The sequence below is a fragment of the Phocoena phocoena genome, chromosome 15 (assembly GCF_963924675.1).
Source record: "Phocoena phocoena chromosome 15, mPhoPho1.1, whole genome shotgun sequence".
In the NCBI taxonomy this organism is placed as follows: Eukaryota; Metazoa; Chordata; class Mammalia; order Artiodactyla; family Phocoenidae; genus Phocoena; species Phocoena phocoena.
The window spans coordinates 5,769,484-5,795,325 of NC_089233.1; the positions used below are offsets into that span (position 1 = coordinate 5,769,484).

General features: G+C 41.2%; 1 protein-coding gene across 1 annotated transcript in view; it reads right to left on the reverse strand.

Moving 5' to 3' along the window:
* The window catches only part of SMURF1 (SMAD specific E3 ubiquitin protein ligase 1), a 108,407-nt gene that overhangs the window by 13,540 nt on the left and 69,025 nt on the right, over positions 1 to 25,842 (reverse strand). The window contains exons 3-12 of the mRNA XM_065892336.1: positions 20,061 to 20,102; positions 12,304 to 12,342; positions 11,038 to 11,146; positions 9,251 to 9,384; positions 9,029 to 9,094; positions 7,704 to 7,779; positions 5,975 to 6,216; positions 5,179 to 5,263; positions 3,409 to 3,555; positions 1,355 to 1,553 (exon numbers count right to left, since the gene is read on the reverse strand). Coding sequence (XP_065748408.1) covers positions 1,355 to 1,553; positions 3,409 to 3,555; positions 5,179 to 5,263; positions 5,975 to 6,216; positions 7,704 to 7,779; positions 9,029 to 9,094; positions 9,251 to 9,384; positions 11,038 to 11,146; positions 12,304 to 12,342; positions 20,061 to 20,102 — 1,139 coding nt within the window. The remainder of the gene's footprint in view (positions 1 to 1,354; positions 1,554 to 3,408; positions 3,556 to 5,178; positions 5,264 to 5,974; positions 6,217 to 7,703; positions 7,780 to 9,028; positions 9,095 to 9,250; positions 9,385 to 11,037; positions 11,147 to 12,303; positions 12,343 to 20,060; positions 20,103 to 25,842) is intronic.

A 25,842-nucleotide genomic window follows, 5' to 3' on the forward strand; every position in this document is an offset into this window, starting at 1 on the left:
TATTTATAATGGAGCTCAATTACAAATAAGCATCTGAGCTTATTTTTAAGCCTTTGAATCTGATTTTTGTCTGGTTCCTATTGAGAATGTTTAGTTGGCATCTAGGACATTGCTGCTTCCTTCACTTTTTCTCCCTCGGAAACAGCAAAGCACATGGCAGGTGATACTGTACCTAAAGGAAACACACATTTATTCTCAGCACAATCATGACTTAAGAGTTGAACATCCTCGCTAGGGTTGATTTTCTCTGCACAAATTAATTCCAATGTGTCCTATAAATAATTGATATATTTTAACCAAAATGAAGACATCACAAGAGAGTCTGAATACTAAAAGAATTCTGAGCCTGCTTTTACAACTGAAGTCAAAAATCACACTTTCCCACAGAGTCAAAAAAAAACAAGGAGAGTTTAAGTAAGACATAAAGCAGCTTACCAGACACAGAAAACATGTGGTCAGCCTAATAGTCCCTCAGATTCAGCATCTGGAGTGGAACCAGCTAAATGTCTGTAGGTATTTTCAGTGAAAAGGCACTTAAGGATCTTTTCCTGCTTCAAATTTAATGTAATTCAAAAGTTGGATCCCAAGAGGCAAGAGGATGCTGAGTGGAAACGATCTGGCGGCAGCACCTCAAGAATTCAGCTCTTCTCTATCCCCGACAAACATTTACGACGCTCAGTGGGCAAAACCAGGCACTTCAGCTGATCCACTCATCGGGCTGTGCCCAAGCCTCCGTCCCTCCGCGGCCCCCTCAGCTGCTGTGGCCCAGTGAGAATCTGTGTCTCGTTTGATCATTTCTGCCAAGGATTCCACAAAGGCCCAAACACAGCTGAGATTCTACTCATGATCGTGGGCCCGAGAAACGGGCCCTGCCTACCAAAAGCCCTGCCTGTTTAGGGACCCTGATCCCGCAGGGGAGCTGGACAAAGGCCAGAACCCTGCCCGGAACCATCAGTTCTTCCTCCTTCCAGAAGGGACAACAGGGAGGCCACTTAGCTTCTCTGAGGAGGCAATGCCACGAGGGGAAATTGCATGCAAGGCTGCAGCAGAAGGAATGCTTGATTCTAGGAAACCGTGCGGATGGCAGGAAGTAGAATCTGTACAACGCGCGCACAGGGATTTACAATATTATTTAGTACTGGTTTCTGTACAGATCTCTACCTTTTCACTCAGAAGTCATTGATTTTTAAACCTTTACCACAGGAGGAAATACAGTTCCCTCTCTCTGCATTTCATTTCAGAGAGAGGGAACTGCGTTTCACTGAGCGATAAAATCAATCTCCGAAACACCAGACAGAAAGCAGAACTCACTGTCTACTGACAGGGAGGAAGATTCTGTGCCCGAGCCCCGTACCTCAAATATTTCCTCTCTGGATACTTCGATGCGGCAATGACCAGCTTGGGGTTGCTGAAGCGAGAGCTCGTGTCTGAGGACCTTCAGTTTCTGGACTAAATCTCTCTCATATCTCTGGGCGGGAAGCTCCTCGTCTTCCACGGAGCCCTCACTGGGCAGTGGCAGCGTCTGGCTGGGCTCCTTTAGTTGGCACTGGTGACTGGAGAAGAACAGAAGCATCGAGGTCGCCCCGAGAGCGGCGGCCAAGGTTGCTGCCAGCAGTGCACCCACACAAAAGGGACTGAGAGGGGAAGTCATTTCACCAAACTGCTAGTCAAAATTTCTTATGCTGGAGAGGGTGTGGAGAAAAGGGGACACTCTTGCACTGCTGGTGGGAATGTGAATTGGTTCAGCCACTGTGGAGAACAGTATGGAGGTTCCTTAAAAAACTACAAATAGAATTACCATATGACCCAGCAATCCCACTACTTGGCATATACCCTGAGAAAACCAAAATTCAAAAAGAGTCATGTACCAAAATGTTCATTGCAGCTCTATTTACAATAGCCCGGAGATGGAAACAACCTAAGCGCCCATCATCGGACGAATGGATAAAGAAGATGTGGCACATATACACAATGGAATATTACTCAGCCTTAAAAAGAAATGAAATTGAGCTATTTGTAATGAGATGGATAGAACTAGAATCTGTCATACAGAGTGAAGTAAGTCAGAAAGAAAAAGACAAATACCGTATGCTAACACATATATATGGAATTTAAGGGAAAAAAATGTCATGAAGAACCTAGGGGTAAGATAGGAATAAAGACGCAGACCTACTGGAGAACGGACTTGAGGATATGGGGAGGGGGAAGGGTGAGTTTTGACAGGGCGAGAGAGAGTCATGGACATATACACACTAACAAAAGTAGTAAGGTAGATAGCTGGGGGGAAGCAGCCGCAAGGCACAGGGATATTAGCTCGGTGCTTTGTGACAGCCTGGAGGGGTGGGATGGGGAGAGTGGGAGGGAGGGAGACGCAAGAGGGAAGACATATGGGAACATATGTATATGTATCGCTGATTCACTTTGTTATAAAGCAGAAACTAACACACCATTGTAAAGCAATTATACCCCAATAAAGACGTTTAAAAAAAAAAAAAAAAATTTCTTATGGAAAAACTGCTGGTGGCCACCCTCAGGCTAAATAGATGTCTAGGATTCAGTCAAGGAGACCCTCCATCTCCGTGTCTCATACATTATCATTGCCATAAGTAAAAACAGAAACTGCTAGCATTCATCGTGCATCTAGTGCATATCTGTGAGCCTGACCAACGCGCTATTAGGTGTGCCTTGGGGGTGAGAGTTAAACGGAGTTGATGAGAGAACTTTCAAAGCAGATGACCGTGGAGGGGGGCAAAATGCCCAGGAGCAAACAAGTGAAATGCAGTGGTAACTACCCCTACTCATAACCAAGAGATTTCCAAGCCCACTCATCAAAGGCAGAAGTCCAGGGACCTCCTGGACACAGTAGCATCTGTCCTGTTCAAGTTTTGCCGGTTGTATCAGCTGTCAATGACAAGTGCCCCGTGGGCGCTCATGTTCTGAGGACACAGCAAACCTGGAACGTGGAGTGTGGGAGCCAAGGTCATACCCAGGTCCACAGCCCCTGGGAATGATGGCCCGGGAAGAGGTTCCAGCAAGCAGTGCTCTGGACCAGCCCTCCCAGACAGCGGTGAGCGGGCACCAAGGAAAGCCTCACTTCACTGCTTCTCTAAGGCCATGTATCCCATCAGAGTGCTGCCCACGGAAGCTTCGTGAGTGAAGCTGCCCCATACTGCCAGCTCAGGGGATTTTATTTAGGCTGCAAGCTAGAACAGAGTGACAACAACATAGGGCTTCAGGACTGCTCACAGCGGCCTGGGAGTTTAAAACGCAATTGTCCACCAAGTATTTATCATACCTTGCTTACGCTTATTCTCTGCTAACCAACAATGCAATCAAGAAATGAAGAAAAAAGTTAGTAGAAAACATGAAATTTTAACGAGGTCAACAAAGATTTGGTAAAAGTCTTACTTCATGATGTGGTGTAACCTTGGGTCTGTAAACTGGGTTGTTCGGTTATTATGATCTACAAAATATATTCTCCCGGAAACTGTACTTCGGACTTCCCAACCGGGTGGCAGTGGTCCAAGTTCATCACAGTTCACGCTGTTAAGGTCTCTACCAAAATGGAAGATACAGAGAGGTTTGTCCATCTGTGTGTGGAGGCCTAAGACCAAAACTTCCGTGAGAGAACCCGGGGCATCCCCTTATCCAGGGGCCGTGTCCCGGTCCTGCTAAGAGGGACAGTCGCGGCGCTACTTACGCCAGACTTGCACTGAGCCCAGGCCTCTGTGCCGCAAGTAGCAGCACAGTCCCGCAGATAAACCGCAACCCTCAGAGCCTGTGACCATGATAGGGAATGTGGTCTGCCCGGGGAGTACCATTCCTTCCACGAAAGAGGGCCAAAATAGTAGGAAGTATCTGAAGGCTGCTGGAAAACTCTGGATTCACAATTAAATGCTCAAGGTCAGAAAGGTTTCTGCATGGAAAAGCTCCCAAACAGTACACGTTTTTTCAAGCTAATGGGGACGTATGAACATGCATTCGAAATCTTCCAATTCTAGACATCTGCACCGGGAAGAGGCCATCTCCTTTTTGAGTTGGCTTTGTTAATAAGCAAGTCTTTCTAATTCTAACCTCTTGATTGATTATTTCAGTATACTCCACGGTCATCTGGGAGCACAGCATTACTGACCAAGATGCTTTTCTAATCAGGACCAAAGCCTGACATTCCTTCCAGTGAGTACTAAAGAGACACCTCATTCATTTGCAGGTAATATTTCCATTCTAATTACAGATACTGAATTGTAAATTCAACATAGATTTGGAAAATCAAAGACAGGAAGCTTGTTCTCAGATGAAACAAATTATGAATAAAAAGGAAATGAGCATTACTAAAAACGTTATTAGGAAGTAACGCTATTCTGAAACAAAAGAAAAATTTTTTTAAAGAAAAAAGGAAAGCAAAGCAAAGAGAAAAAAAGAAACTTAACTCCATTACAGGGTGGGGGTGGGGCTGGGGTCTCTTTGACCTGGGCTCAGATGTATGGCCTTGTAGAAGGAATTCGTATAGAAAAGCTTCATCTCCCCCAGGAATAGTCCCCAAGGGACTGAGGCAATAGGAAGAGTAAAGTAGAAGAGAGGGTAATAGGGTCTTTATATTTCCTTTTTAGGTTTTCATTGTGGAAAATTTTAAGCATATAAAAAAAATAGAGACCATAGTGAATAACCAACTCTAACAATTACCAGCTTATCGCCAACCTGTTTCCAATGCTCCCCTATTGGCTTCCCCACCCCGATTATTTAAAGCATCACATCAGACATCACATCATTTCACTCAGCAATATTTTTAGTTTAGAATGAGAGCAACACACCTTTAAGGGTTTATCGGCTTTTTAAGTAAGTGCATTTGATTTAATCTAGGGGTGAGGGTCTTTTGCAGTTACATGATCTAATTTCAAGATCCAGGACTGCTTTCTAAAGGGCCCCCTTGCATTACGGCAGCTGCTGATCTACCAGCTGGAGAGTCGGGGGCGGGGGGGGGGGGGTGGCATCAGAGCTGGGACCGTCGCCCAGAGAGTCTGAGTCCAGCACCCCTGTTACAGGTCCCTCTGTTTGTGCTGCTGCTCTTCCAAGTTCACATCTTCACACCAAAGGGGCTCTATCACGCACAGTTCGGGGTGGGGGGTCCAGGCAACTGCTGGAAAATGGCCTTGATGGTGAGAATTTTAGGAAACTTACCTGGGTATCCTGGGGTCGTGCCACGTGCTAACTCCAGTCTGCGTGTGCAGGAAGTAAACCTGCCCCTGCACCGTTGTTCTCTGTTCTGCATGAGAGAGTGGGGGATACGGTAGTTACATTCAATTCCAAAGAGAGTTTTCAACCAATCCTGTAAGCACAGCGTCCCAGCTTCCTTCCAACAGTCTTTAAAAGCACCGAGAGAAGGGTTTGAAGCGCAGCAGTTAACTTCTGCCTGGCATCTGCGAGTCACAAGCCCTGATGGGCCTTACTTCTCCTGTTCCCACTTGGAGGGGCGGCCACACCCCTGGACCTGCCACCTCGGGACCGACCCTACCTTGACCTCCGCCCCTGCATTAGCTCTTACTTCCGGTCTGATCTGCCACATCTACTTGGATTCCTCCTGCATTTAGGTGCTCCCTCTGTGGTTGTCAAAATATCCCATCCTTTCACTCGTACCCAAGGCCGTCCTCCCCACATTCAAATCCCAGGGCACTACAAATACCCCCATCCAGGCCCCTGCCCCACTCCTCTCGGTTTTCTTTGATATTCATTTGCCTAAAATCTTCATACAACTGCTACACTGGGAGATGGGAGCAATTGCGGACAAGTTCATGACAAGAAAGATTTGTCAACCATCTCGGGTTACTCTTCTTTACACTGACACAACCATCGTGGGGCACACCTCTGCAAACATCAGCACTTCTGGCAGGTACGAGTCACTAAAAAAAGCTGAAAACATTAAAGCTGTCTGAAACATCACCGATCGCTCTCGGGACAGCGGGGTGGATGCCCTCACCGTAGCCTTCGGGCAGTTCCGGGGACTGGTGGCCGTGAGGTCGGTTCTGCGGCGTCTGGAGCGACCCTCGGACCTCAGGACTTCGCAGTCGCTGGGCCTGAAGTCTTTGATCCTGACTCGGGGATTCCACAGACCTGCAGCCACCCCCGCCAGCAGCAGCCCCAGTGCCATCCGTGTAAGGGGCTGGTTCCTCCATGAAGCAGCTGAGTGGCCTTCCAGGCCCTGAGTCTTCATACGCAGTTCTAGAAGGGGAAGACCAAAGCCCACATCACAACACCGGCTGAAGACCAAGAAGCACCCATAAGTTCCATGCCACACTCTCACTTCCATTTGTTTTGCTTTTCTTGAGCAATATGATAGAATGTCCCCAGTGCTTAGTTTCATATAATTCGTCCTGTCCTGTTTAATTGGAAAGCCAGACTTTTTCATGAGGAGCCAGTGACCAAAGGGAGCCATGTGTAAAGTGCCACTGAGGCCACTCGTAGGATTTCATCCTCAGGCAGAGGCAAACGGTTGGAAAACACCAACCTTGTTCTATAAGGAGCTCAGAAAGTGAGATTTCGGTTTTCTTGACTCAGAATCAGATCCAAACATTCCATTTTCCTTGTCATTTTATTCTATAATAGAACTCCTGGTTACATAAAATACCACAATGACTTTAAAAGTGACTTTTAACATAAATCTTGATCCCCTGAACAATTGTGGAGACAATTTACCTTAATAGGCTATCTTCCCTTATAAGCAAGTACTTCTGAAAAACGTTCTACATTGAAAAAGTACAAAGAGACACACAAATTGAGAGACTAGTTCAGTGAATGCCCTGGACTCATCACCCAGCTCCAGTGATTGTCTCGTGGCCACGCGCCCAACTCCTCCCCCCTGAGCTGGATTATTCTGAAACCAATCCCAACATTTTACCATTTCATCCTTAAATATTTCAGCACAGGCCTCTGGAAGATAGGCCTTTTACCATTATCATGACCCCAAAAATGTACGTTAATTTTTTTAATATCATCAAATATCAGTCAGTGTTCAAATTTCTCCAGTCAACTGTCTCATTAATCAGGATCCAAACGAGGTCCACACACCGCATTTAATAGGTATGTCCCTTAAATCTCTTTTATTAACTTATAGGTTCTCTTCCTTCCTTTTTAGTTATTTTTCTTGCAGTGTATTTGTTGAAGACACCAGGTTGTCTGCTACAGTCTACAGGGTGCCCCCCTCTGGATGGAGCTTATCCCCGGGGCTGTGCAACCCATTCCCGTCCCCTGGACCTCCAAGATGTAAGTTCGTGTCAGATTATCCCTCTTTCATGATGCTGTCAGCAACTATTAATGACATTAATAGTTAACTCATTGGGGAATTGAAAAATTGTGATAGTGACCAATGAGAATTTTTGAGGGTGTTTTTCGGTTTTTGGGTTTTTTAGAATTTATTTCCCCCTGTATCATTATGAACTCAATGGATTGCTTTAATCCACTGCAGTTATAATTCTTTACTGATGCTCTTTGGCCAGCGGGAACCTCTGTAAATTGGATCCTGAGCCTTTGGGGCACTACCCCACTAGTTCTGACAGCTTCCTTTACAAACGAGGAAACCGGATCCCAGTGTTATCCCAAGACTGCACCTCAAGTATTCAACGCATTGAAAAGGTGTGAAGGAAACTTTCACACAGTGCGAGAGCCTGGGCAGCAGAGAACTCAGTGGGCATCGCTGCAGTGATACGTACCCTTCATTTTCTAACAGCCCTCTGCAGTCTACCACGGACCCTCCAGTGCCTATTCTGTCTCGTGTCTGTAAACTGACTAAAAAGAAAAGAACATCCTGCATTAAAATCCAGTGGTATTTTATACAACTGTAACACAGTGAGCCATTGCAAATGTGTAATTTATGTATGATATTATTTTAAAAAGTGAGGCATATGTCTATACATACACATATACATTCCTATGCTTTCAAGTATGAAGCATCTCCCTCATTGGCTGCACAGAACGCGTACCACTTGGAACACTCCTTGTAAACGTGGAGCAGAAAGAGATGCTGTGTTGTCTGTGCTCTTCATCAAAATAACAGAACACAATTTCACTTCCTCCAAGGTACCTTATATTTTAAGAAGATTTTGACTTATGTTTAATAAGGACACAGAGAGCACTGTCAGTATGTGCAAGGCCTGGATGCACCTACGTGTCGATTCTCTGTCCCTACTATGAACAACAAAGACACTTAGGAAGCTGCTTCCAGTTATTCATTTTTCCCCGGCACATCCCTCCACAAAGAAAAGAAGGAATCACAAAAAGAAAGGCAGTAAGTGGGAACTCTGTCGTGACAGGAGTTTTCAGATGGATATCCACTGTCCATTTTTACCTTGGGTCAGGTCTACATAAGACAATACCTGAAAGATTTGGGGCCATAAGTCACTCTGGTGTGCTGCTGAAATACTGTTTTCTTTGACTGCTTGCAATGCATACAGTCAATATTTGGGTGACCCTGAAATGCTAATAAAAATGGGATGGATAACAGGATGAGCTACTTAACAGATAAATTACTTCCAATGGAATACCTCCAGTCAACGCTTTATGACATGAGCACATTTTATTTCTTCATTCTAAATAAGTCAGTCCTCTGTAAAATCATATTACGTGGAAGTCTTCAGAAATTCTCTTTGCCTTTTACATATATGATGGGTCCTCCTGAAGAAACTATTTCTTAACTCTTGCATATGTGGCCACCATTTTTATCATCTGCACTTGGATAATATGACAAATTGTCAACTCATGTGATGATTAAAATTACATTACAAATTATAACCCTACATCTTTTTGTACCTTAGTCATTTTAACTCCACCTTGAATGACAGAATGAAGGGAATTAGATAAAATAATAAAAACCACATAAGATGAAATTGTTTAGTCCTGGAGAGATGGCCCCTGTCTGGGGCCTGTCCTTCGAAGTACGTCACCATCGGTCAGTGCCTTTATGTGTTTTCTCAGTGATGAAGAGCTGAAGGTTAAGTCTGTAAAAATTATCTCTTTATACAGATGAGAAAGTTCTTACCCACTATTTGGCCACGAACTGCATCAGTATCTGAGGGGTTTAGTTTGCATAGATCCAAACGCTGGTCTGCAAACAAACAATTCAAAACTTAACCCAGGGAAATGTTAGCTAGAAAGGAAGGCAGGAATTCTGTATTCAGTATTCAAAAAAATAAAATAAAAAATGATGCCCCATAAGCCTTCTTCAGTTGCATTAAGAGGCAGAAAAACGTTGGGTTCTTACATCCAGTATCTTTTAATCTGCTGATGGCATTGGAGAGCAGCCGCACGCACCCCAGGAAGCCAGCTCCCTGCTTCTTGTGAATTTTCTTGTGGTTCCACACGCTGATGGTTATAGAATCCGTTTTCCCAACATATCTGAAACCAACATGCAAACTCATTTTTAATTGTATTTCTCAATTGCCATAGCCCATTGAGATTTTATCTGATTGACTTGTTAGTCCAGAAGAATCCTTTTAAAATCATGTTGGCTCTATATCCACAGCTAACAGGCGCTTAATAAGTATATATCTACTAACTTCAATGGGCTGGGAAAGGACTACAACCGGTTATGTAAGAAACACATGCAGACAACCACATAATGATAATAATCTTATAACAGAGATTTACTATATTTTTATAGTTCCAGAGGATAATGGCAGGATTCAAAAGTTCCCACCAGGACTTCCCTGGCGGTCCAGTGGTTAAGACTCTGCACTTCCACTGCAGGGACACCGGTTCAATCCCTGGTCGGAGAACTAAGATCCTGCATACCGCGTGGTGTGGACAAAAAAAAACAAAAACAAAAACAAAACCCCAGCAATTAGGCTTAATAGAGAATACTAATTTGCAACAAAGGACTACTTACATCCATCCAAAGTACACAAAAGGGCACTAACTCAGACAGGAAACCTGCCACTGTCTCTCAGTGGAGGTCAACCACAGAAGGGAGCTTTCGGGACATGGACTGACAACCACTTTCCAGGCTACTTCCAGTGTCACAGTGTAACTGCAAATGAGCCTCAGGATCCAACTACTAAAAATCCCACTCAAACCCAGTTCAATTTGTGTTAGTAAAAAGCCAATAATAATCACTCAGCATTACTTGGACAAAAATTTCTTAGCAGGGACATGAAAACATAGGTGCCTATAAAATAGATTTTCAAAGTGCGATCCACTTAACAAATGAATATAAGAAATTGTCTGATGGTGTGTGGGCTTACATACCTCCAGTCACACCAAACTTTATTTTCGCTTGCAGAAAATATATTTGTACTAAAAAGCAAAATTTTTAAAAAATCAACAGAAATATATATATATTATATATTTGTATCATAAATACGTAAAATAATAATAACGGGGGCTTCCCTGGTGGCACAGTGGTTGAGAATCTGCCTGCTAATGCAGGGGACACGGGTTCGAGCCCTGGTCTGGGAGGATCCCACCTGCCGCGGAGCAACTAGGCCCGTGAGCCACAACTACTGAGCCTGAGCATCTGGAGCCTGTGCTCCGCAACAAGAGAGGCCGCGATAGTGAGAGGCCCGCGCACTGCGATGAAGAGTGGCCCCCGCTTGTCACAACTAGAGAAAGCCCTCGCACAGAAACGAAGACCCAACACAGCAAAAATAAATTAATTAATAAACTCCTACCCCCAACATCTAAAAGAATAATAATAATGTATTTCAAATAATGCATTTTACAACCATGTTCTGGGTTTTGCTGAAAAAAACAGTAGCATATAGAGGACCTGAACTATGGCCCTTTTTTCCTGTTAGTATGGCCAGGAGATTGAAAGTTTGAAGACCACAGTTACAGAAGCAAACCATTAAAATATATGAAAATGTCAAACACAAGAACTTCCAAGTATATGAATTCTAAAAGTAGGCAGTATGTATTTGTTTGGCCATCCACGTTTGTTATCAGTAAGAAGTTTAATAATCCCTTTAAAAAAAATAATTAAATGCTTCTCTTACAAGTTAGATACCAACTTTCCTGCCGCTCCCCAAGTGGCTTATAGGATAACCAACTCACAGATCGTAGTGCTGGTTCCACTTCGGGTCCAGCGTGTTCTTCACAGTGTCCGTCGAGTGGCACTGCCCAGATCCATCCACAACAATCTTTGCAAAGGGGTCAGGGAGTCCTAGAGGAGAGGGGACAGCCACACTGGATGAGAAGACAGAACCCAGTCCTGCAAGTAAAGCGAGCTTCAAGGTCATCTATTTGACTAAGAAGACTACCCTGGTATATTTTTTTCTCAAGTTTAAGGTTAGTTTCAATCAGCAAAATAAATTCTTTCCATTAAGCTTTCTAAGAAAGACAACCCAGGATGACATCCTCCTCAGATTTTTAGAGGCTAGAAATGAAAACTCTAAAAATAGGCTTAAATTCAAATTTCCATTTCTGATGATCACTCAGTGGGGCTAGCTAAATGGAGGGGAAGGTGTCTACAATTATTTATATTTATACTTTCTAAAAAATAATAATACCTAGAAATCTTGTTTACTGGTCTTCGTCTATTTTACCTCTGGAAGCAAGTATTCACCGGGTTTTAATTAGGTAAGTTGCTAAATGCTGGAGTATGAATCAGACAGGTTTATAAGATCAGAGAGGTGGCCAGGTAAGGGTTTTAGAGATAGACCTGGACGTGAGCCATCACTCTGGAGCTTCTTAGCTACTTGAATAGAGCCTGCGAACCTAAGTCTCTTTACCTTTAAAGCATGAGACGAACCACTTAGGAACGGAGCAGCATTCTTGTGAGGATCAGAAAGAGTGTGAAAAATATCATGCTGCAGGCGCCTACTTTAGAGTAGGTGAACTTCCTATGAGGTGATTCCTTCCTTTAGAAAAGGACCCTCCATTTATATTTTTATTACAATTCCTTTAATTACAAGGCTTTTAAAGTTTGATTTAATTGATCAAATTTGACCAACAATTTTACTCAAACCCAGACGTTTTATAGAAAAATGTCTTGTCTGTATTGGAGCTGAGGAGACTTCACCCAGCAGAAAGCAATACATTAATGGATGGAAAGACAGAGAAAACAGGGTGGTGGCCGGAATAGGGAATGAGAGAGAGTTGTTCTCGTATGAGTTATAAATTCTGTGCCTTGGAGCTACGGAGTCTCTATGTGGTAGTCAACTGGGAAAGGAAGCTTGTCAAACTGTGGATTTCTAGTCAGCAAAGGGCAGGACTTTTAGGAGAATACTCCCAGGGTTGCTTTTTTTTTAAGTTTTAAATTTCAAAAATATGTGAAGAACATTAATATTGTAAGAGAGCAAAAATGGGTGTTTTACTTACTGAAGAAGTCTTTCTTTGCAAGGTTCTTGGCACATAATACTAAACACAAACAAAAAAATGCTAGGGTTAGCACTTATGGACAAGATTTCCATCATAGTTAGTTGCTATGGACGGAATCGTATCCCCACCCAAAATTCATATGATGAAGCTTTAGCCTGCAATGTGATATTTTTAAAGGTGGGGTCTTTGAGAAGTGCTTAGGTTTAGATGAGGTCATGGGGATGGGGCTTTCATGATGGGATTAGTGCCCCTATAAAAAAGAGACCACAGAGCTTGTTCTCACAGCAAGAAAGAAGGCAGGAAGAGGGCCCTCCCCAAGAACCTAATCTGTCAGCACCTTGATCTGCGGCTTTTCCAGCCTCCAGAACTACAAGGAATAAATGTTTGTTGTTTAAGCCACCAGTTCATGGAATTTTGTTATAGCGGCCCAAACTGACTGAGGCACTAGCCTATATTTGCAATGGGGAAAAAAACCCTCAAAATTATCTTTGCCATAGATTGTCTTCCAAATTTAGCATCACATTAAACAAAAAGCTGACAAGTAACAAAAAGTCTTTTCTCCTTCCATTGGGCATCAACTATAACAAATGCAAAATGTTTTAGTTTAAACTTAAAATCTTTAAACACACGCAGATGGATTTATCAATGTGCTCTTAAAACTCACAGGATCACATTAATACCAATTCCAATTAAGACCTACAGTATTTACCTTCATAGCTACTGCTAACAATAAAAGGAACTGTCCATTTTTGATATTCTGATAAATAATACAATTTTGGAAATGTAAACTTTGGTATGTTGGAGAAAGAAAGGGGAGAGTTACAGAAAACATGGGGCCATCATCAAGTGTTGTGAAAAACAAAGACAAAATGCATGATAAGAATTTCGCACAATGTTGGCATACAGAAAGAATGCAATAAGTACTAAGTGTTGTTAGCATTTTATTAATGAGGGGTGATCGATTACTGGTAAGAAATCTTGTCACCAGATTTGTTACATGATTAAAGCTACTATATCACTAATGTCTCTTACACTTACGCAAACTTCACAAATTTTGCTAATTTTTAAGAATATAATATTTTATTATGAACTTACACTATTTCACAAAAATATATTCATATTATATGTTGTTCTGCAAACTTTTCACTTAGTATTTTTTTATATAACAATTTTTATCAAGATATAATTCATACACTATACAATTCATCCATTTGAAGTGTATAATTCATTGGTTTGTAACATACTCTCTGGGTTGTATAACCATCATCCCCAAGAAAGAAATCCTGTACCCATCAGCAATCACTCTTTATTTAACCTCAAACCCCACCAGTCCTAGCAACCACTAATCTACTTTATGTCTCTGGATTCGCCTATCTGGATATTTCACATAAATGGAATCATAGAATATGTGGTATTTTGTGACTGGCTTCTTTCACTTAACATGTTTTTAAAGTTCATCCATGTTGTAGCATGAATCAGTTCTTCAATCCTTCTCATGACTGAGTGATATTCTATTGTATAGATATACCATATTTTCTTTATCGACTTATCAGGTGATGGGCATTTGGCTTGTTCCTACTTTCTGGCTATTGTGAATAACGTTGTCCAGGTTGTTGTGTAGACTTATAGTTTTATTTCTCTTGTAAACCTATGAATGAAGTTGCTGAGTTATACGTTTAACATTTTTAGGAACTGGCAGAATGTTTCCCACAGCATCTGTACCATTTTAAATTCCCACCAGCAGTGTATGAGGGCTCCAGTTTCTCCCCATCTTCACTAATACTTGTTATTGTCGGTCTCCGTGGTTTTATATCTCTGTGGTTCTAATTTTCATCTCTCTGATGACTAATGACTTTGAGCATCCTTTTGTGTGCTTTATTAGCTATTGATATATCTTCTTTGGAGAAATTTCTATTTAGTTTTTTTTTTTTGGCCCATTTTTAAATTGGGCTATTTGCCTTTTTATTATTGAGTTGTGAGAATTCTTTGTATATTCTAAATACCCTTATCTATAGATATCTATATTCAGTTGCACCCCGCCACCACTCCATGTCACAGGTTCCACATCCATGGATTCAACCAACCATGAAATGAAAAAATATATTTTTTTAATTCCAGAAAGTCCCAAAAAAGCAAAATGAATTTGCTGTACCCCGGGCAACTATTTATATAGTATTTACATTGTATTAGGTATTATAAGTAATCTAGAGATGATTTAAAGTATATGGGAGGATATGCATAGATTATATGCAAATACTATGCCATTTTATATAAGGCACTTGAGCATCCATGGATTTCAGTATCCATCGGGGCGGGGGGGGGGTGGTCCTGGAACCAATCCCCAGCAGATACCAAGAGACAACTCTATATAAATATCTACGTATCTATAGATAAAATATCCTTATCAGATATGTGATTTGCAAATATTCTCCTACTCTGTGGGCTGGCTTTATACTTTGTTTGAAACACCAAAGTTTTTAATTTTGATCAAGTCCAATGCATCTATTTTCTTTGGTTGCTTGTGATTTTGGTGTCATGTCTAGTAAGACTTTGCCTAACCAAAAGTCTCAAAGATTTACTCCTATATTTTCTTCTAAGGGTTTTATACTTTTAGCTTTCTTTTATAATTTTAGCTCTTAAATAGACATTTAGGTCTATGATCTATTTTGAGTTCGTTCTTGTATTTGATGTGAAGAAGGGGTCCGACTTCATTCCTTTGCAGGTGGATATCCAGCTGTATCAGCAACATTTGTTAAAAAGCCTATTTAAAAAAAAAAAAAAAAAGAGCCTATTCTTTCCCCATTGAATTATCTTGACACCCTTGTTGGAAATCAATTCACTGTAAATGTGAGAGCTTATCTGTGGTCACTCAATTCTATTCCATCGATCTACAGGTCTCTCCCCATGCCATGACCACTCTGTCTTGATTACTGTCTTAGTCTATTCGGTCTGCTATAACAAAATACTACGGGACTGGGTAGCTTATAAACAACAAACATTTATTTCTTACTGTTCTGGAGGCTGGAAGTACAAGATCAGAGTACCTGCATGGTTGAGTGAAGGCTTTCCTCCAGTTTGCAGACTTCTCGTTTTATTTATACAGAGCAGAAGGGGCTAGGAATCTCTCTGGCATCTCTGTTATAAGGCACTAATCCTACTCATTAGGATTCTACCCTCATGACTTAAGTACCTGCCCCAAAGGCCCCACCTACTAATACTATCACTTTAGGGGGTTAGGGTTTCAACCTATGAATTTGAGGGGGACACAAACATTCAGACCACAGTAATTACCATAGCTTTGTGGTAAGTTTGGAAACTGGGAGGTATGAGTGCTCAAACTTTGTTCTTTTTCAAGACTGTTTTGGCTATTCTGGATCTGTTCAGCTGTCATATGAATTTTAGGATCAGCTTGTCAATTTCTACAAAAAAGCCAGCCTGGATTTTTTTTTTTTTTTTTTTTGCGGTACACGAGCCTCTCACTGTTGTGGCCTCTCCCGTTGCAGAGCACAGGCTCCGGACACACAGGCCCAGTGGCCATGGCTCACAGGCCCAGCTGCTCCGCGGCATGTGGGATCTTCCCGGACCGGGGCATGAACCCGTGTCCCCTGCATCGGCAGGTGGACTCTCAACCACTGCGCCACCAGGGAAGCCCAGCCTGGATTTTGATAGGGATTTCACTGAAGCTGTAGGTGAATTGAGGGAGTATTGTCATCTTAGCAAGATTAAATCTTCAAATCCATGAACAAGAGACGTTCTTCCACTTATTTTGTCTTCTTTAATTTTAACTGTTTTGTAATTTTCAGAGTATACATTTTATATTTCTTTTATTCAATCTATTCCTAAATATTTTATTATTTTTATGCTATTATAAATGGAATTGTTTTCCTTTTTTTTAATTTTGCAATATTTCTTCTTTCTTATTTTTGAAGAAGATATCAACTTCGGAGTAATTCAAGCAAAGTTACAGTTTGTTTTTTTTTAAAGAATCAATTTTATTTATTTATTTATTTTTGGTTGCGTTGGGTCTTCGTTGCTGTGCGCGGGCTTTCTCTAGTTGCAGCGAGTGGGGGCTACTCTTTGTTGTGGTGCACGGGCTTCTCATTGCGGTGGCCTCTTGTTGCGGAGCAGGGCTCTAGGCGCGTGTGCTTCAGTAGTTGCAGCATGTGAGCTCAGTAGTGGTGGCTCACGGGCTCTAGAGCTCAGGCTCAATAGTTGTGACATATGGGCTTAGTTGTTCTGCGGCATGTGGGATCTTCCCAGACCAAGGATAGAACCCGTGTCCCCTGCATTGGCAGGCGGATTCTTAACCCATGTTTGCAGGAAGCCAAGTCCCCAACACATTCCAGACTTCTCATATGGTACCTCTGGGATCTCAGGGCCTCTCATTACCAGAGCTGGACCAGATGTTTCCTGCGTCCAGGGTTGCTGCCGTCGCTGCGGCTGCTTGAAACTCCCCAAAGTTGCAAGCCAGCAACTGGAACTGTTTTCTTAATTTCATTTTCAGATTGTTCATTTCTAGTGTACAGAAATACAACTGACTTTTGTGTATTCAACTTGTATCTTTCGACTTTGTTGAACTCCTTTATTATCTCTAATACTTTTGAATTTTCATATATAAGATCACATCATCTGCAAATAAAGATAATTTTACTTCTTCCTTCAAAATCTGGATGCCTTTTCTTTCTTTTCCTTGTCTAACTGCCCAGTACCTTCAATACAATATTGAATAGAAGGGGTGGACATCCTTGTCTTGTTCCTGATCTTCGGAGGAAAGCATTCAATTTTTCAACCATTGAGTATGGCGGGAGCTGTGGGTTTTTCATAGATGCCGTTTATTAGGTTGGGGAAATTTCCTTCTGTTCCTAGCGTATTGAGTGCTTTTATCATGAAGAGGTGTTAGCGTTTGTCAGATGCTTTTTCTACATCTCTTGAGATGATCATCTGGTGTCTGTCCTTTACCTATTGATATATGTAGTACATTAACTGATTTTCAATGTTAAACCAACCTAACAGTCTGAGATATTGGGTTGGCCAAAAAGTTCGTTCGGGTTTTTCTGTAACGTCTTATGGAAAAACCCAAACGAACTTTTTGGCCAACCCAATAAAGCCCACCTTATATGATGCATAACTGATCCTTTTACCGTGCCTGGGCTTTTCTTTGTAGAAAGTGTTTTTCAATTACTAATCTATAATTTATTTACTCTCTATAGGTCTATTCAGATTTTCCATTTCTTCTCAAATCAGTTTTGGTAGGATTATGGCTTTCTAGAAACTTGTCGATTTCACCTATCAATTTGTTGGCACACAGTTGTTTACAGTATCTTCTGATAATCCTTTTTATTTCTGTATAGTCAGTATTAATATTTCCTCCTCAGTGTAATCCTTATACCATTGCTTTCCAGTGGAAACACACACACACACACACACAAACTCTTCCATCTTTTTTGTGGCTAGATCATAATTTATTACAGCTCCTGTTAGTGTTTTATTTCTTGTTTCTCTAATTACAAAGGTAATATGTACTTATGAAAATATGAAAACTCACAAATGTGTAAATAGAAACTGCATGCCTCTACAACCCCATCATTACTCTTTGTTTAGCATTTTCCTGGCTAGTCTCACATGCTTATTTTTTCCCATTTAACTTTAGAATTATTTTCAGCAAGTTTAAAAGAAATGACTTCATGAATAAATTTGAGGGGAATTTACCTCTACAGTATTAAGTATTCCCATTCTTGAATGTAGCATTTTTATCCATTTATTAAATTCTTCTTTAATGCCTTTAAGTGACATTTTCATAACGTATATTTCATAAACGTTTTCCACATTTCTAATTGGGTTTACTCTTAAGTGTTTCGGGTTTTGTTACTATTGTAAATGGGAGAGTTCCTTTCATTGCACTTTCTTTTTCCTTTTTTAAATCGTCGAGATACCTGTTATTTTTTTTTTTTTTCATTGCACTTTTCAATTGTTATTTGGTTACAGGAAAGCGATTAATTTTCTTACGATAATTCTAAATCTGCCACCTTTTTCAACTCTCCTCAAATAGGCCTGTGATGTCCTGTTTCCTTCCACTTCCCTTTGCTTTTACACAGCTGCTTCCAAAACTTAAGTTGAAATCTTCGCAATCTGCCTAGAATCCTGGTCCTCGCCCAGGGTTCACGAACTCAGATCATCAGCGACACCATCGGCTGCACAGGCCAGAATCTGTGCGCCACGCTTTGACTTCCCAGCCTCTCTCAGGGGTGCTGACTTCTCACCATCTCCACCCTTGTTCAAGCTCCCAACATCAGCTACCACAAAGTCATCTCTTCAAATTTTAAATCTCATGTCTCTTTCCTTTTTAGAAGTTCCCCAGTGGTTTCCCATTGCAAAACTCCAGACCTGTCAGGCTCTGAGCCCAGCTTCCCTCACCTCCAGCCTCAAACATTATCCAACCAGCTTGGGCCTGTTGTTTTTCCAAGGTGCTAATGCTGGATTGCTTCTGACTGGAAGAATTCTGGTAACATCTCAAAAAGATTATGTACATATGCTCACATGTATAAGACTAGCAATGTATTGTTCGTATGTACAAAATTAGCAATGTCTTGATTTAAGGGTCATTCCAGTAGAATTTGGTTATATCAAAAAGTGGAGAGGGTTTCAACAGAGTCAGCACAAAGAGAACTTTGCCTCGATTTTGTGCAAAGATCATTTAGGGTCACACTGAGTTTAGTTCATGGCATATGATTTCTCCTAGTAGAAAAATTTTGTGATCTTGAGATAGAATTCTCTTTGTCCTCTCTACCAGATATGATAAAAGATAATTTACTACACAGCATAAAATCCCACTCTATCTAGATCTACCACTAATTTTTAAAGAAATATGTTATGCACCAATTATGAGTGAGATTCTGAGGCTACAACAGTGAGCAAAAGAGACATTTACTCTTAGAGAAAATGAAGCTTATTTTTTCAGAGTATACTACCGCATGGTTTCTTCAGCTCCAACTCTGAAGTGCCCCTCTACTTTGGACAAATCATGTCTAAATCCCTTAATTTCCTAATCACATACCATAGTTTCCTAATTTGGGGGGATAAAGAAAGAACAAAGTACATAATGTTCACTTAGCTTCTGAAAACACATGGGAAGGAAATGTTTTGCTAACATTCAATTAGTAAATCAAGCTTCTTTACCAGGTCCCTGACAGAAGCATAGGGTCCCGAAAATACTATTTGTGGTTTCACCCACTCCCAGGATAAGCTACAACAACGCAAATTTAGTACTTTATTACATCAACTAAGAAATTGTCGGGGAGAGAGATAAATCAGGAGGTTGGGATTAACAAATACACACTACTATATATAAAATAGATAACCAACAAGGATCTACTGTAGAGCACAGGGAACTCTACTCAATATTTTGTAATAACCTGTAAGAGAAAAGAATCTGAAAAAGAACATATATATGTACATATACATAACTATATATATATAAATGAATCACTGTGCTGTACACCTGAGACTAACATGACTTTGTAAATTACCTATACTTCAATAAATAAATAAAATTACACATATTTTCTAATTTGTGTCAATATTTCCACTATTTTTCACTTCTCCAAGGCTAGAAACTTTGGCTGTAATTTTCAGTCCTCCCTCCTCTTATGTTTATGTGTGTCACCAAGTCCTATCTTTTCCTTCTTCTGAAGTTTCTTGAACTTGACCTTTCCCCTACCTGTGTACCCACTCTCCTATTCTGGGCTCCACCCACTCGCAACTTAATCTAAGAGCAACAGGGCCCCCAGGCCCACTCAAGCCTCCCAAGTTCACAGGACATTAAGCCACCAGATCGATCTTTTGAAATGCCATTTTCATGTTCTGAGGCTCAAAAAGCTCCAATGGCTCTGCATTGTATTCTACGGCAAATCTGAATTTCTCCCTAGGTTTTAAAGTGCCCCATTCCCTAGTATCACTTACATTTCCGCTATCCTTCATTGCCCCTCCTATGGGCCCCAGCCATTACCACCTCCAGGTGATTATTCTCACTCCTTGATGCACTTGACAATCCCTCTCTCTTCGCTGTGGTTGGTCCGGGCAAAGCCCACTTTCTCAGTGACGTCTCATTCAGGCCAGTGTTTCCCAACTGTGATAACATTTTCACTAGTGCCAAAATTAAAAAGATAAGGATGCTATCGTGGAGGTTTTCATAAAACTGAACTAATTTATTTTAAATGCCCGCCCTTTGTTCTAGTGTAATGTCTTTTCTCTTTTTTTCATGTTAAAATAGCTTCCCCTTAATGAAATGAGGTAACAAAAAATGGTGATAATTTCAACAATGACTTGGTATGACAAAAAGTTGGCAATTTTAGCTTGATAGCCACAATTACATAATTTTTTTTTTTTTTTTTTTTTTTTTTTCTGTACGCGGGCCTCTCACTGTTGTGGCCTCTTCCATTGCGGAGCACAGGCTCCGGACGCACAGGCTCAGCAGTCATGGCTCACAGGCCCAGCCGCTCCGCGGCATGTGGGATCTTCCCGGACCGGGGCACGAACCCGCATCCCCTGCATCGGCAGGCGGACTCTCAACCACTGCGCCACCAGGGAAGCCCTACATAAATGTTTTGACTGATCCGGGAATCCCTTCTCCAACCACCAGCAATCTCTTCCTTCTTTTTGCTCCCATTTACTTGAAGGGCCACAGAGCTGAGCACTCAAGGTCTCTGCATTCAGGTGGCTTTGTGCCCCCAGCTAAGTGCTTCTGAAGAAGGAACCCCTGCCCCGACTCTGTCTTCCACCCCTTTAGACATGGGCTTCACGTGGTGCTGGTCACCCAACAGGCACGTAACACAGACTATGATGAACCAGAAACAAAAAGCCAAAGAGAGAAACAGTGATAAAAATATAGAAAACTAACGTATCTCAATAACTTTAAACATCTAAGTGAAATTTTCATTCATTAAATATAATTTCCCACCTAGGATAGGTGCCAGCATATAATGTGCACTTAATGTATGTTATTACCTGTCTACCTCAGCTAACTTCTTTTTTTTTAGTTGCTCCACGGCATGTGGGATCCTCCCGGATCAGGGCTCGAACCAGTACCCCGTGCATTGGCAGGCGGATTCTTAACCACTGTGCCACCAGGGAAGCCTCCCTCATCTAACTTTTAAGTCTAAAACTCATTTCTTTTTTTTTTTTTTTTTTTTTTTTGCGGTACGCGGGCCTCTCACTGTTGTGGCCTCTCCCATTGCGGAGCACAGGCTCCAGACGGGCAGGCTCAGCGGCCATGGCTCACAGGCCCAGCCGCTCCGCGGCATGCGGGATCCTCCCAGACCGGGGCACGAACCCATGTCCCCTGCATCGGCAGGCGGACTCTCAACCACTGTGCCACCAGGGAAGCCCTCATTTCTTTTTTTTAATCAACTTGGGGGGGAAATCCTTTAAACTGCAAAAAGGGGTAAAAACAGAATCCTGGCTAAAGACAAAGAGGAAGGTTTCCTGATCAGTGTGTTTTCACTAACATGCCATTTTCTAGGCCAGAGTCACTCATCTATCAATTCTCATACTTTAGGAAATCCTCAAATTTACATTAAGTGGGGGGGAAAAAATCACATTTCAGTTATATCAACAGACTCAAAATGCCAAAGTCTTCAATCCATACAGAGCTGAACTCTGTTCCATTATTTGCTTAATGAAATAAACAACTCTTTCTTACCAATAAATCCTTCTCAGTAAGTTTAGACACACACACAAGACACAAACACGTTTCCACTCTTCAGATACCATTCGATGATAAAATGATTTCTTAAAAAACAAGGTCCTACTGTAGAGCACAGGGAACTATACCCAATACCCTGTGATAAACCAGAATGGAAAAGAAAATGAAAAAGAATGTACGTATATATGTATAACTGAATCATTCTACTACAGCAGAAATTAACACAACATTGTAAATCAACTATACTTCAATAAAATAATTTTTTAAAAATAAATAAAATGATTTCTTCTCTGCAGGGAAAATGGTCTAAGTTAACAAAACACACTTTAGCAACCATAAGCTGTCCCTGTCGGCTTTGGAGGTGAGGGTTACTCTGGGAAACTGACAGTCCTTAGATGGGCTTCCAAACGTGTTGTAGCTTCATCTTCTATACGTGTATTCAAATAAAAGATAAATGACAAAATACCGTGAATTATTTGAGCTCAGAAGTGTGGCAGAGTTCAGCCCATACTCCCAAACCCTGCTGGGGGCGGGGGGCGCGGGTGAGGCAGGGCTGCTGTGGCAGAGACTCTGCCTCTTCTCATGGGGCAGTGCTCAGCTCCAAAGACCAGGGGCTGTGCCCGCTCCTATGCCTGTGCCCCTGGGGCTTTTACCTACTTTGTTTTCCACCTAACCTTTACAGGATGAGGCAAGTGGACGTAGAGGGAAGCTGTCACTTTCTCCACTTTCATTGGCTAAATTATTAAGACTCAGAAAGATTAAGTAGCCAGCCCCACTTCTACCCCATTCCATATTACACTATCACAGCAGCATCGTCACTGTTATCAGAGCTTGAAACTAAATCCTCTATTATTTTTATGCCGCTTCATGTCTGCCTCTCCCCCACAAAAACGTCCACAGAAACAAAGACTGTGTCTTTCGTAGGCACTACTGTGTCCAGAGCTTGTTATGGTGCCTGGCACAGAAAGGTTAACTTTTACAATATTTGCTGAGTAAACATTAGGTTTATTAGGTAATAACCTTCCCCCCCGCCCTCCGCCCCGGCCTTTCCTTTACTGTCTAACTACTGACTAGGACATAAGCACTAAGAAGGAAGAAACTATTTTTTTGAACCATTACATTCCTAGCATGGAGCACGGGACCTGGCATAAATTAAATGCTCAATAAATGTTTGCTGAAATAAATGAGTGAGTGAATGAGTGAGTGAATGAATGAATGAATGAGATAGTTTTGCTGGAGCCTCCACTGTGGTGTCTGACTGCCACCCCACACTCCACCCGGGGTCCAGGGCCTGGCAGATTGCTCACACACTCGGCCACCTGATAGATCGTGTTCTTCAGAATGAGTTTATGCTATTTCATAAGGTATCATTAGTGACATTTGGTTGGCACTAAGGATAAAAATGTCCCCCTGCAGTTCCAAGCCAAAGGTTATATGACAGTGAGGGAGAAATGCAGTACATGTTAAAAACAAGTAATGAAGTCCAGAGGGCGTTTGGAACTTTTTATTTGCACAAAGCCCTCATTAATGAACGAAGTCATTTTTACAACTTAAGGGATGATTTTCAAGGACTGATGAGGATATTACATTCCAAGAAAATCTATAACTGAGGGACATTTAAAAAAATTTTTTAAACTTAAATTTTAAAAAAATTTTAACTTTAATCTTAAAATGTTGCTTTTCTTGACATCCTGGATTTGCCCCACAAAATCTACAGGAGGATGACTTCTTCCTGGGTGAAGGAGGACGACAGGCCTCAGAGGAAAGCTACTGTTGGCTAGCTGTTTCCAAAGCTACTGTTGGCTTTTGTTTGATTTTTCTTTTCCCAACTATTACAGGCTAAGCACCTTTGCCTTGGAAGATAAGAAAAATAGCTCATTTAATTTCTATCTCCAGATCCTGTTTCTGTCTTAAATAAACCAAATGGGATGTTTTTCAACCACATCAGAGTGGAACAAAGACTTCAAGAAGAATTAGGGGGATTTTCTAGGTAGAAGCATATTCCCCTGCTAAGAATATAGGAAAATTCAGGTTTTCATTAGAGAAGGTTTTATCTAAATAATTAAAGTTATATTCCAAAATTAATCAGTTCCTTTGATCAGTTAATTATCAATGTTGTCTCCCTAAATTTGTTTTTCTTTTGAATAAGGACACTTTTCTTTCAAGTGTCCTTATTCAAAAGCCATATGTGATGACAACGTTTATTAACTCCAAACTTAAAAAATAAAACTCCAAGACTTCAGCCCGGATGTCTAGTATCTCATTTCCTGAAAAGCTCATGGTGATTTTACAACCAGGAACTAAGGAGCAATTTGCAACTTGAGCTTCCAAAGCCACCCTGGAAAGCAGACTGTCTCCCAGGCAACCATCTGACCAATTCATCTGCCAAAAACACTGGATGAAATCTATCAATGGAATCGCAGTGGGAGGTTTGGAAGGTTTGGAAACTTTGTCATTGTTTTGCCAAACTTTCAAAGTACAATCTAATTCCCCTTCCTAGACCTAATAACAGCAGCTAAAATGTATCAGATGCTTACAAGGTAATTAGGCACAACCCTAAGTGTCTGACAAGCATGATCCCGTTTTTTCAACACCACAATTCCATGAGATAGTTACTATTATATTCATTTTCCTGATGAGAAAACTGGGGCTTTACAAGATCACATAACTTGACCAACAAAAGTCAGTTAGTAAAAGCTGCTGCTTCTGTGTGGTGCATCCGTTTATCCATTTAACAAACACCCGCTGATGACCCACCATTGGCCAAGCCCTGTTTCAAGCTCTGAGAATTCCATGAAGAACAAAACAAAACAAAAAGGTGCTTGTCCTGGAATACTTCTCATGCCTGAAGGTTTGACTTTTAAGGAAAGTAAACTAAGATCATCTTTTCTTTTCTTTTTTTTCCCCTTTTAAAGAACTGCTTAAAATTGACTTCTCAAACTTGAACTATCTCCCTAAGGCTATACACTGTAAAATAAAACTCAACTTTGTCAGGAAGGAGATGAATTTTAACCCCAAAAAGCTTGTCATTAAGTGAATTATATTTGATTATCACCCTAGAAGGAAACTGAACGATTTCCATTAACAGGAGATAATCCAGGGTTAACAGGGAGGAGAACCTCGCATAACCCCAAACATCCTCACCCACCTGACTTCTAAAGACCTGTTAATATACAATGAAGCTGTGCTCTTCTAAGTCATTTTAAACAAGGTGATAACTGCTGAGGGTAAAGGGGAAATGGAGGGATTTCCTGGGAAGAAAGCTAGAATTAAGCAAACTCATCTACAACCTAATAATCAGTCCCGACCTAAAACAAATAGGCAAGGAAAAAGTAATAATTAATTAATAAATCATAGCCAGAGAAAGTTCTGTCCACATTTCCTTTCAGTTACTGAGCTGACAAATGAGGCTTTATTAATTTGATGCATAGAAAGGTCAACAGAAAACCGAAAGAGGAGGACAGAGTTTAGCAAAGCAACACATGCAAATATCCCCACACATGGCTATGAAAACCCCACAATACGCAATCGCCTCAAAGTCCCGTATCATTGCTTTCTTATTATCATTTTATAGTGCTAGTTTCTAAAGTACTGAAGTATTTAAAGGTATCATTTGGCATGGTTTTATCATAAAATCTTCTATAATTATAAAGCGAATCATTATTCACATCACAACATAAGTCAGGGTAAAGTTAGCATGCTCAGTTTAGTCAAGAAAAATAGAAGAGCAGGAGATTGAACAACTTGCTCAAGGTGACCTTGAAAAGTTAGTGATGGAGACAAGAACTTGATCCATCCATGAATGAAATGCACGTACCTCACTGAATTATGCTCCTTAA